General features: G+C 37.1%; 1 protein-coding gene across 5 annotated transcripts in view; it reads left to right on the top strand.

The window, feature by feature from the left end:
- The window catches only part of LEPR (leptin receptor), a 94070-nt gene that overhangs the window by 48282 nt on the left and 32004 nt on the right, over positions 1-13784 (top strand). For all 5 annotated transcript variants that reach the window (XM_027537000.1, XM_027537001.1, XM_027537004.1 and 2 more), the window contains 2 exons: positions 4170-4315; positions 8137-8281. In XM_027537000.1, the coding sequence (XP_027392801.1) occupies positions 4170-4315; positions 8137-8281 (291 nt within the window). The remainder of the gene's footprint in view (positions 1-4169; positions 4316-8136; positions 8282-13784) is intronic.

Here is a 13784-nt window from a genome sequence, read left to right as displayed (position 1 = left end):
CTCAGATAACTATTTCTGAAAATAATTAAAAGCTCTTTTTTACCTGACTTTATGCCTTCAATAAATATTTTTTAGAGACTCGTGGGTATCAGTCACTGATCTAGGAGCTGGGGGAAACAATGGTGAGTGAGACAAAGTTCCTGCCTCACAGAGCAGGGGTAGACAATACTGGGCAGAGAAAAACAATATAAACATAAGCAAACTAATTGGCTGTACAAATCTGATTAGAAGAAAAACTTATATAATAGACAAGTGCCCACATTATTAGTGCAAAGATTCCCCAGATTTCTTTCATCAGCTTGAATATATAATTATAAATATTCAGTGTATTCAATTACATTATTCAATGTGAATAATATAGATGAATGCTAAATTATTAATTTATTAACTCAGTTTTGTGTGTATGTGTTAAATTATGTTACATATGATACATAATTTAATAGTGTTACTGTTTTACATTTCCTGAAATAATTATTGCAAATTCTTTATGTGCTTCTCTGCATCATTGTTTTTGCCATCACTGGAACCACTTTTTCAGACATCTGACACCATATTCCTTACAACTTCATCCTCACTTCTTTTTAAGTACTAAGGGTATAGCATTTTTTGAATCTACCTATGATGTCATATTTAACATTAGGACTTTTAAATAACTTGTCTTTTAGGGATATATTTGTGATTTCCACGTGATTACTATGATATCCAAGCAATTCAGTCATGATGTTATACCATAGGGAAAAAACAAAAAAATCTATAAAATGTCATTATCTTCTCTTTTTAAAACCAGTTCTATCAAGTGATTTTTAAGAAGTATTTAGAGCCAACATTGAATTAAATTGTTTTTAAAAATAAAGTAGTTAAGACAAGGTGTTGTGATAGACTTTATAAGAAACTTTAAAAATTTTGTCTTATTTCAGATAATTTTTGGGAAAAAAATCTTTTTTGTATTTGGGTATATGTGATTAAGATCCCAAAATTGAAAGAAATAAAATAAGACAAATTGTACGATAGAGACTATCAGGTGTAGGAGTCTATTATTTCAGCTATGGAAGTCCTCTTTTAGGAAATAGCATTTTAAACTTAAAAAAAAAGAGATAACTATGCAAAAATCCAGAACAAAAGGTGCTCTAAACAGTAAGAACAGCACTCACAAAATTCCTGGGATAGAATGAGCTCAGAATTTGGAAGAACCAAAGACAAGAGCCTTTTGCTTGGAGTAATTAAGGTAGGAGAACATTCAGAGATGTGGTTAGAGAGTCATCTGCATTCAGATCATACCACAGGCTATGGTTACAAAGTTTGGATTTTATTCTAATTGCAGTGTAAGCTTTTGTACCAGGAGAGTGATGTGATCAGACATGTGGGTATGTGTGTGTGTGTGGGCACACACACGCACACATGCGTGCTCATACACATATTTAAAATGTATGCTCTATTGAAGAAATAAATTGATGGGGAAGGGAAAAAGGATACTTGCAAGAATGGAAGAGGAGTCAGATAGGCAGCTGCTAGAGTTGTCCAGTTGGCTTGGGGTTGCTGTAGTGAAGTAAAGAAATGTTCAGGCTTGGGATCTATTAGGAGATGGTGTTTCCCTCATACTCAGTTGGTAAAGAATCTACCTGCAATGCAGGAGACCCCAGTTCAATTACTGGGTTGGGAGGATCCACTGGAGAAGGGGTAGGCTACCCACTCCAGTATTCTTGGTCTTCCCTTGTGGCTAAGCTGGTAAAGAATCCGCCTGCAATGTGGGAGACCTGGGTTCAATCCCTGGGTTGGGAAGATCCCCTGGAGAAGGGAAAGGCTAGCCACTCCAGTATTGTGGCCTGGAGAATTCCATGGACTGTATAATCCATGAGGTTGCAAAGAGTCGTACACGACTGAGTGACTTTCACTTTCACTTTTCAGGAGATGGTGCAGACTGAAGTGGATTGGGTATGGAGTGTGAAGGACAGAGAGGAGTCAAGGATGACACTTAGGCTTGGACCTGGTTAGTAGCAGAATAGTGTTACCAAATGGGGATATTGGAGATAATTAGGTATGTGACGAATTATATTTGAGATGCTTATTAGAAATCAAAGAGACGTTGAGTAGGTAGTTAGATATATGATTCTAGAGTTCAGGGAGATATATATTTGGGAGTTTCTAGCATCAGATGTTTATGGGATTGTATGAGGTCACATATTTAGAGTCCAGTGAAAGAAAGACTGAGGCAATCAGAGAGAAGAGGAGTAAAGGAATGTGACGGCTGGAAACCAGGTGGACAAAGTATTTCTACTTGTCTGCTACTCACAGAATAAGCAGTTGGGACACTGCTGAGAGATGGAGCAAAATGAATCAGACAATTGACACTGGATTCAGCAAAGAGTAGTAACCTTGGTAAGAGTAGTTTCAGTGGACTAGCAAGAAGGAAGACCTGATCAGAATAGGTTGGTTAGGAAAATGGGATGCAAAATGGAGAGTAAGTAATGCCAGCTCTTTGGAGGAATTTTCCCCTGAAAGAAGCCAGTATGTGTGGTCTCTGACTGAGTACCTAGGGGATCCAGGGAAAGATTTATTGTTAGATTTCTAATACAAAGGCATATGTGTATGCATATAAGAAATGTAAAATAGTTTATAATTTTATGATTTCACTTCTGTTTGGTGTCTATTTTGTTTTCTCTTTTTGGTCATGAATTTCACCTGTTACTTCTAGACTTTAGGGTTTAGCCATTCCTGCTTTAAAGTAACTAAAATTTGTACTATGTCACAGAGAGTAAAACTTCATTAATTTTGACTTGAGGAAAAGGAAAAAACTATGACTGAATTCTTGAAATTATGGAATGTGGAAAATATTAATGTGCCATTATTTTTTTGAATAAAATACATGTCAGTATATATTTCAATGTAATGATGATTTCTATGTTTATGAGTAACTCTTGTTAATCGTAAAAATCTTGAAAGCATAGAGATGCACACAGAAGAAAAATGCATCATTTATTTTCTACTATTTTGGCATTTTTTTCTATTTTAATGCATATTTACACATATCCTTTTATTTGTTCAAATTTTAATGAATTCAAGTAAATACATTGCCTAATGGGCTTCCCTTTAAGCCCATTAAGATGGCTCAGATGGTAAAGAATCTGCAGTGTAGGAGACCTGGTTAGATCCCTGGGTTGGGAAGATCCCCTGGAGAAGGGAATGACTACCCACTCCAGTATTCTGGCCTGGAGAATTCCATGGACTGTATAGTCCATGGGGTCACAAAGAGTCAGACACGACTGAGCGACTAACACTTTCACTTTCACATTGCTTAATAAACTTTCAAAACTAGCAATATTAAACTTTTTCAACGTTGTTCTCTAATATGATTTTAATGACTATAGATTACTTTTTAGGGTATGAACTATTATTTGTTCAATCAGCTCTTTATTGTAAGATGTTTGCATTGTTTCTACAGATGACTTAAAGTTTGTTGTATGTTTTAAACTCCACAGACATAAATCTCCACAAATGTATATATACAAATGCATGTGCATACATAAAACACATAGACAAATAAACTCAGAAATTAGATGGTGAGTTAAATACACCATTAGGATAAGAACTCTATCTCCATTTCTGGTGACAAGCCAAGTCCTGCTAATGTTGTGTTTACTGCATGTAAATTGTGTATGCTATGGGTTATTTGAGTGGGTATGTCTCGATTTGTTGAATTCAAAAATTAATGTTTACTGTTTTACATACAGATTTACATGAATCTGCATGCTTATATGCATTGATTATTGCATACAAAATTTATATGTATTTTCCAAGTAGTGCTCTGCAAAATGCTTTTTCTTCTTGTCATTCACTAAAACAGTGGGTTTCATCAAGGGAGGCTTCGAATAAGTGTGGGAAAATCTAGGTTCAATAAAGTTAAGCAGCGTTTTTTTTTTTATAGCAGGAATCACATTTGTCAAAATAACATCATTTTCTGATTTATAGTTTTTACCAAGTAGGGAGAAGGAAACAAAAATACATGGATTGCTTTGGTAAGTTACAGTAGTAGAATATTTTGGTTCTGTAATTAGCCTTTGGATAAGGACTCCTTAGGTTAAAGAATAGGATATGCTAAAATTCATTTTGACTTCATTTTATGATTATCATGAAAATAACTTGACTTAAAAGTGTTCTCTTTTTTCCTTAAGTGAAGCCTGATCCACCATTAGGTTTGCGTATGGAAATCACAGACACTGGTAGTTTAAAGATTTCGTGGTCCAGCCCAACACTGGTACCATTTCAACTTCAATATCAAGTGCAATATTCAGAGAATTCTACAAAATATATAAGAAAAGTAAGTATATTTTAGTAAATAAAATGAAAAGTTGAGAAGCAATTAAAGAAAAGGTGAGATGCCCTCCAAGTCCCATAGAGAATGCCTCTGTCTATCAAATGTGTATACTGTTTTTGAGGAGATTCAGTCATACTTCAATATCGTACATTCAAGCTTTCATTCAAGATCAGCAAAAGAAATGAGCATGTACGCAAAATTTCTGCATCTTCTATAAAATGATTTTAGAAAAGTTGTTCAGTGTTACTAAATATCTCTTACATGTGGATCTGTGTTATATTTTGATAAGCTTGGCAAATTTCTCTTAGAATTTACTGCCAGAAAAAGTTCCTTTTCCAAAAGCTTAGTATATTAGATTGTCTTTTTTCTCCCCCTCACTCTCCTTCTCTGTCTCGTTAACACAGACACACATACACACACACACGACTAATGACTACAAGAAGTCCAGATACAGAACTACTGAATTCGTAATCATAGTATTTTCACTTAAAGACCTTCTCTGGCTTTTGATTTTACATGCCATCCTTATTTTTTCTTATTACTCAATATATTTGTTTACATGCACTCCATGCATTTATACAGTTGCTGCTGCTGCTGCTGCTAAGTCACGTCAGTCGTGTCCGACTCTGTGCAGCCCCAGAGATGGCAGCCCACCAGGCTCCCCCGTCCTTGGGATTCTCCAGGCAAGAACACTGGAGTGGGTTGCCATTTCCTTCTCCAATGCATGAAAGTGAAAAGTGAAAGTGAAGTCGCTCAGTCGTGTCCGACTCTTAGCGACCCCATGGACTATAGCCTACCGGGCTCCTCCATCCGTGGGATTCTCCAGGCAAAAGTACTGGAGTGGGTTGCCATTGCCTTCTCCAGGATTTATATAGTATAGTCTGTCAAATCTTTTTTTCAGAAAGTGTTGTGCACTCACTAGGTGCCAAGAACTCAGGATACACTAGAAGAACAGGATAGGGGAGCTTGCAGTCGCAAGTGGTAGAGGATGGGTTGTATTATTAATTAGAGGGAGGGGAAGATCTCTTTAAGAAAGTGATATTTGAGCAGGGATTTGAAGGAGGTGGTGATGCAGGGAAATTAGGGTCTAAATAGAGGAAATAGCGATTTAGAGGACCTTAGGGATGGGAAGTTGGAGGTCAGGGCAGTGAGTGAAGTTAAGAGCAGTAGTGGAGGGGTAGGAGAGAAGGAGGAGTCGTCAAGAGCCTCATGGGTCATAACTTTGGCATTTTAATTTGTAAAACTGTTATATAACTTAGAGGTGAAAACTTGTCTTTTTATATCTGGGCTAATTTTCTAAGACTTGCAATTTAGTTGCTCAATTGTGTACGACTCTTTGCGACCCCATGGACTACAGCATGCCAGGCTTCCCTGTCCATCATCAACTCCTGGAGCTTGATCACATACATGTCCATCAAGTCAGTGGTGCCATCCAACCATCTCATCCTCTGTCATCCTTGTCTCTTCCTGCCTTCAATCTTTCCCAGCATCAGGGTCTTTTCCAGTGAGTCAGTTCTTTGCATCAGGTGGCCAAAGTATTGAAGTTTCAGCTTCAGCATCAGTCCTTCCAATGAATATTCAGGACTGATTTTCTTCAGGATTGACTGGTTGGATTTCCTTGCAGTCCAAGGGACTCTCAAGAGTCTCCTCCAACACCACAGTTCAAAAGCATCAATTCTTTGGCACTTAGCTTTCTTTATAGTCCAACTCTCACATCCATATATAACTACTGGAAAAACCACAGGTTTGACTAGATGGACATTTGTCTGCAACGTAATGTCTCTCCTTTTCAATATGCTGTCTAGGTTGGTCATAGCTTTTCTTCCAGGGAGCAAGTGTCTTTTAATTTCATGGCTGCAGTCACCATCTGCAGTGATCTGGAGCACCCCAAAATAAAGCCTCTTACTGTTTCCACTGTTCCCCCATCTATTTGCCATGAAGTGATGGGACCAGATGCCATGATCTTAGTTTTCTGAATGTTGAGCTTTAAGCCAACTTTTTCACTCTTCTCTTTCACTTTCACCAAGAGGCTTGTTATTTCTTCTTCACCTTCTGCCATAAGGGTGGTGTCCTCTGCCTATCTGAGGTTATTGATATTTCTCCTGGCAATCTTGATTCCCGCTTGTGTTTCTTCCAGCACTGCATTTTGCATGATATACTCTGCACATAAGTTAAATAAGCAGGGTGACAGTATACGGCCTTGACATACTCTTTCCCCTATTTGGAACCAGTCTTTTGTCCATGTCCAGTTCTAACTGTTGCTTCTTGACCTGCATACAGATTTATCAGGAGGCAGGTAGGGTGGTCTGGTATACCCATCTCTTGAAGAATTTTCCACAGTTTGTTGTGATCCACACAGTCAAAGGCTTTGGCATAGTCAATAAAGCAGATTTTTTTTTTTTTTTGGAACTCTCTTGCTTTTTCAATGATCCAACAGATGTTGGCAATTTGATCATTGGTTCCTCTGCCCTTTCTGAATCCAGCTTGAACATCTGGGAGTTCACGGTTCACATACTGTTGAAGCCTGGCTTGGAGAATTTTGAGCATTACTTTGCTAGCATGTGAGATGAGTGCAATTGTGCAATAGTTTGAACATTCTTGACATTGCCCTTCTTTAGGATTGGAATGAAAATTGACCTTTTCCAGTCCTTTCCCAGCAGGGGCCACTGCTGAGTTTTCCAAATTTGCTGGCATATTGAAGGTAGCACTTTAACAGCAGCATCTTTTAGAATTTGAAACAGCTCAACTAGAATTCCATCACCTCTACTAGGTTTGTTCATCGTGATGCTTCGTAATGCCACTTGACTTCAGGATTTTAAATATAGGCGATCTGATATTGTTTAATGTATTGCTGAGGCTTTTTGCCATTTTTAGTCTGTGTTGCCCCACAGTCAAATGGGCCAGGAAATTCAATAATTTTGAAATACCTCATTGGTTGTTTTATGAAGTTATGTCTCTTAGATGTTTTCACTCTGGTTTTTAAACTGTATTTTGATTGACTGTAGCTGATCATCATGGAGAATGAAATGGCAACCCACTCCAGTATTCTTGCCTAGAGAATTCCATGGACAGAGGAGCCTGGCAGGCTCCAGTCCATGGAGTTGCAAAGAGTCAGACACGACTGAGCAATTAACCCACACAGCTGATCATCAGACCAGGGTTCTTAAAATTATTCATGCCCTCCTTCTGTGACCCATTGCTCTAGGAAGGTTTATAGCTCTATGCCTACCCTGTGCATCATCTTTTAAAAAAATATTTACTTATTTATTTGGCTGCGTCAGGTCTTAACTGTTGCACGCAGGATCTTTGCTGTGTCACGTGGGATCTTTCATTGTGCTGTGTGGGTTTAGTTGCTCCATGGGATGTGGGATCTTATTTCCCCAACCAAGGATCAGACCTGTGTCCCCTGCGTTGCAGGCAGGTTCTTAACCACTGGATGATCAAGGATGTCCCTCTGTGCATTGTTGTCTATTAATATCTTGTATGTTATCGATGTCAGCAAAGGCTTGAAGCTTCCCACTGAGTTTAGCTGTTCCTCTCAAAGTTTGAAAAGTCAATATTCATTATCATTCAGTTAAAAATATATGCTGATTATCACTGTGATTTTTTTCCCTTGAACTTACAGGCTTTTAAAAATACTATTGACTAATGTCAGTCAAACGTGTGTTACTGGGTTATTGATCTCTGTTAAATTCCACTGTGGCCAGCTAACTACTCTGTAAGATTTTAATTCTTTGAAATTTGTAGAGACCTGCTTGTAATCGATTTTGGTAAAAGTTTCACATCAACCTAATGCTCTGATGTTTTCAAATGATATTTAACAGACTGATGAGATTGTCTCAGCTACGTCTCTGCTAGTAGACAGTGTGCTTCCTGGGTCTTCGTATGGCGCACAGGTGAGGTGCAAGAGATTGGATGGCCTAGGAATCTGGAGTGATTGGAGTGCCCTTCTTACCTTTACTACACAAGGTAGGTTTGTTAAGAGTCACTTCTGTTCACAGGGGAGTGTGATTCCTGAATTGCCTTTGGCATATTATACTTGTCTTAAAGTTTGTGGTGATAAATCAACAGGAGGAACACCATATTAACTTCTAATTTAAACTTTGAACAAGGTCATCCTTTAGTGAAAAGTTGTATGAGAGCTTCCTCATTTATATGGATTCATAGCAGTATCTTGCTGAATTACTCTTTCTTACTCAAAAGACAGAGTTGATATAAAAGTTCCAAATTTGTAAATTCAGAACACTGCTTGTACTGATGTTTCCTGAATTTACACTTGAAAATCAGATATACTTATTGGGTATAAGTTTTAAATATTAAAATTTTATTTGAATATTATATATGTTATATAATTAAGCAATTCTTTTCACTCCAGATGCTCGCTTTGCAAAGCTTTTACTTGCAGTTTTCATGTTTTTAAAATAATCTTTAACGTCAGAAAAACTGCAATTTATTCACAGCTTCCTCATGGAGTTGAGGTGCATTGTTTTACATAGAGGCCCAGGAGTCTAACGGTGGTAACCCTGGCACAAGCCAGGCTGTGAATGCAGGAAGGCAGTTCATAGTTCTTTGACTAGTTTTCAATCTATCAAATGTGCAAAGTTATTCCCACTCAAACTTGTTCAGGTTGATAGTAGATACACGGAGAAAGCAAGTACCATGTAAACACTAAACCATGTAAACGTGTAAAACATGTAAAACACTAAACAGGCTTATTTATTAATTGCTTATTATTTAAAAAGCATTGATTGTTAAAAAGTAAGTATCAATAGTAGTTTAAAAGCACTGACTTTGGAGTCTGACAGAATTTTGTAGGAGTCCTGCCCACCCCCCTTATTTGGAAAGTTTCTTAACCTCCCTATACCTCAATTTCCTCATCTATAGAATAAGGAGTTTTTATATGGATAGAATGAAATGATGCACATAAAGTGCTTACTGCAGTGCCTGACTCTTAGTAAGCACTTGTGAAATAATGGATCATAGTTTATAAATATCTAGCTTGTAAATTGACAAACAATATTTAGAATGTCAAAGTCTAATGAAATTTAGAGGCTGACATGATACTTATCTAATTGCTTAGCATAAATAACACTGTGAGAAGAGCTAGAGTAAGTGCTAAGCATTAGAAGGGATTAATTCTCACTTGAAAAGTCAGGAACCTTGAGTGAACAGACTTAGAAGGCAGGGATTTCTCATCTCTATTCCTCAAATCACTATTGAGTATCACAGTGTGTGTCATAGGATGCTGAAAATTCAACTTTTGTTCTATCTTGAATTATATATCATTGATTAATAGGTCTTAATGACCAGCTGTGAAATACATAGAGTGGAGTGAATTAACAGCATCGAATTTCAATGAGTGTCCCATGGAGGTTTTTATACAGTGGGATTGGGGGAAGTGGGTGGTGGGGTAGGGAAGTTGATAAGGGAGGTGGAGGCAGCAGCCCCTGCTCCCATTCTGAATGGCCTATAAGTTGTACCTGTATTTTGCTGTCTGGTGAAGTGTTTCTCTTCCACAAGAAAATGGCTTCATTCTTTGCTGTTATTCTTCTTAATAAGATCTGAGAACCTACCCTCGCTGAAGAAAAGGGAAATTCTAAAAGAATCATGATTGTTTTAAAGTTTTCTGATGTTCAAGTTATACGTTTATACCTTCCTACTATAATGATTCTTAGCAATGTTATGTATTCAGTTGGATTAAATGAAATCTTTGATCCAGAATAATAACTACTTGTATTACATTTCATATAAAATTTTATTTTGGGTTGTTCAACTTAGGTTCTTAGACCTTCCGATGGACATATTTCTAGTTCTATTTTGCTTTAATAGAACTATTTCTAGTTCTATTAAACCCTTTTATACTTCTATTTCTTTCCTAGTTCATATCAGTATCTGTAGGATTAAATTTGCTTGGTTTACTAATATGTTGTATCATTTTTATGCTTTCATAATAAACCAGATATTTTAATATATACTATAAAACACATATGTATGCATGTATATGGCCTTTCATAGGCAAATATTATGTGTTTTGTTTACATGAAGGTAATAAAGGTATGTTTTGTTGAAAAGAAGCATTGCTAATTTATTTGCTTGTGCAGTATCCAATAATTGTTGTTCTTCAGTCACTGAAGAAATTCCTTGGTGGCTCAGATGGTAAAGCGTCTGCCTGCAATGTGGGAGACCTGGGTTTGATCCCTGGGTCGGGAAGATCCTCTGGAGAAGGAAATGGCAACCCACTCCAGTACTCTTGCCTGGAAAATTCCATGGACAGAGGAGCCTGGTAGGCTACAGTCCATGGGGTCACAAAGAGTTGGACACGACTGAGCAAAATCACTTGGTGCTGCATAACTCATTTTGAGTCACTAAGTAATGTCCAACTCTTTGTGACTCCAGGGACTGCAGCACTCTAGGCTTCCCTGTCCTTCACTATCTCCCAGAGTTTGCTCAAATTCGTGTTCATTGAGTTAGTGATGCTATCCCATCCTCTCATCCTCTGCCACCTGCTTCTGCTTTTGCTTTCATTCTTTCCCAGCATCTTTTCCAGTGAATCAGCTATTCTCATCAGGTGGCCAAAGTATTCGGGCTTCAACTTCAACATCAGTCTTTCCAATGCATATTCAGAGTTAAATGATTTCCTTTAGGATTTACTGGTTTTATCTTCTTCCTGTCCAAGGGACTCTCAAGAGTTTTCTCCAGCACCACAGTTCAAAAACATCAATTATTTGGCGCTCAGCCTTCTTGATGGTCCAAGTCTCACATCCGTAGATGACTATGGAAAAATTATAGCTTTGACTATATGGACCTTTGTTGGCAAAGTGATGTCTTTGCTTTTTAATATGCCGTCTAGGTTTGTCATAGTTTACCTTCCGAGGAGCAAGCATCTTTTAATTTCTTGGTTGCAGTCACCGTCTGCAGTGATTTTGGATACCAAGAAACAATATTACCATTAATAGCTAGCCTTTTACTTATTCAACACAGATGTGTCCCTTTAGTGACTGTTGACATTCCAAACAGAAAAACCTGAAAATAAGGAATGAATGCAGACAGTGAGTAAACAGCTACCTCAAAGGCCAGAATTTGTTGATGTAGCAGAGAGTGTGAGGTTAAGCTTACTAATGTAACCAACTTGGATAGTTCAGATGCCATGAGTGATACCATTTGATTATCAAGGGAAAGACAGAAACTTGTCAAATAGAAAGTAGATTAGGACACCGGTGGAGAAGGCAATGGCACCCCTCTCCAGTACTCTTGCCTGGAAAATCCCATGGACGGAGGAGCCTGGTAGGCTGCAGTCCATGGGGTCGCTAAGAGTTGGACATGACTGAGCAACTTCACTTTCACTTTTCACTTTTCATGCATTGGAGAAGGAAATGGCAACCCACTCCAGCGTTCTTGCCTGGAGAATCCCAGGGACGGGGTAACCTGGTGGGCTGCCGTCTATGGGGTCGCACAGAGTTGGATACGACTGAAGCGACTTAGCAGCAGCAGCAGCAGGACACAGGTAGAGGGGAGGAGAGCTTATACACTTTAGCATCTCCCAAGCACATTTTCCTATTCCAGTATTATCTGCTGTAATGATGTAATATGTATTAAATCACAAATAAAAGGTAGAAGTAGATTGAGAACTCCTTCTTAAATAATAATATTGACACTTAAAGAGTGCTTCCTGTGTTTCAGGCACTATGTGCTTTGCACGTACTAACATTTTATCCTTTCAATGACCTGTGGGATAAGTACTGTTATCCCTCTTTTATAAATGAAGTTGAGAATTAGATAGAGTTAAGTACTTATAACAGTTGATACAATTACAAAATAGCCTAACTCCAAAGTTCATGTTTATAACCACTAGTAAGGCAATTAAGTGCATAATGTATAATTATACAAGATTTCTGGTAGCCCTAGAAATTGACCCTCAAAGCTAGTAAGCAGTAAATTTAATTATATAGAGCATTTTATTGGAATACCTCATTTCCTTCATGATTCCTGGTAAATGAGGTTTTAGCATTGCTTAGGTTTTTTGGTTTAGGTTTGCTGAGTTATGCTGGCTGCAATGTCCGCACCACACTTGAGACTTATTTCCTGAAAGCTGTGCAACAGCAAAGTATGTCTCCAAACTTGGGGACTTCCTATTCCTGTGTAAAGAGATTCGAATCCTTCTCCCTTAAGTCTAGTTACTTAATATGATTAGGTTCACTACCATTGTTCACTGTCCAGCAAACAGCAACATTCCATGAGATTGAGGCGTTAATTTACTTAGAATGTGTTATCACACCTGTTTTATTATTTCCAAACACTTAAAGGTTACTTGATGTAAATATTGCTGCAGACAGAATACTAATTCTCAGGACCTTTGTAACTGCTACATTTTATTCATTAATGCATTTAAGCTGTACCTACCAAGTGCATAGTTAATGAAGCATTGACTATTCCTAGTCCAGGAATTCTTATGGATTCTTTTAGAGTGAATTTAATAGGTTCTTTCTCTATAGCTGCTGGGAGATGCTTTTCAAGGAAAACCCAGGACCTTCCCAGAACTTATGAATATTGCAATTTACATACTAAAAACAATTTTGGAAGTGCTGAATTCCTGTAGTAACTTTATTAACTGCATTCTTGTTGCTATGAAAGAAGAGGAGAAACACATGTTAGATAATATCTACATTTCTTGTGCAGCTCTTATACCAGGTTAGAGAAAATACTTTTTTCTTAAAGAAAAATAGGTAATCTGCTCCAAGAATTAAAAAATCTATTTTATGGAGCTATGATAAAGACACGCATTTTAAAATAATTTATCTAAAATGTTTGATTCATGATTTATGTTCTTTTGAGTAATTTACTAATATTTGTCAATAGAATTTCCTTTTTAAATAGAATTCATTAATGCAGATCCTGTAAAGGTATTGATATTTGGTCATGGGAAGAAAATCATTATTGTTGTTTTAATTTACAAACTGTTGTATAGTAGTATCTCACATGAGAATAAAAGATAGATATATTTATATTATTTTAAAAATTAAACAGTCAGCACATATCAATTTCACATTTGTTCAATGTAAATTTTATAGATCATCAGGTTTTTAATAACTTGTTTTTAAAGCTATTTTAGCATTTAATTACATGAAAATGCTGTGACTTTAATCCTGTTTTTCAATTAAGTCTTAGGCTTCAATTTCAAAGTGAAATGCTTTGAGCTTTTTATTATCTTTCAAATTAAAGCGTCAATTTAATTTTGGAAATCTTATTTGTACTCTTTTTTAAAAAACTGAATTGAGACTTTTGAGGCAGTTGGTAATGAGGTGTGTGGTAAGTAAGTAATTACCAGTGAAGCCTGAGTGCCGCCCTAGGTGAGATTCATAAATATAAGGCCTAACTTCTGTCCAGTAATTTCATGCCATGAAGTTTTTTCCTGTTTATACTTGACTGTAGACATAGCAAATGCAAATATCTTCTATGGATTCGGAGGTTAGCA

The sequence above is a fragment of the Bos indicus x Bos taurus genome, chromosome 3 (assembly GCF_003369695.1).
Source record: "Bos indicus x Bos taurus breed Angus x Brahman F1 hybrid chromosome 3, Bos_hybrid_MaternalHap_v2.0, whole genome shotgun sequence".
NCBI classification, from domain to species: domain Eukaryota; kingdom Metazoa; phylum Chordata; class Mammalia; order Artiodactyla; family Bovidae; genus Bos; species Bos indicus x Bos taurus.
This window is presented reverse-complemented; position numbering and strand designations above follow the sequence as displayed.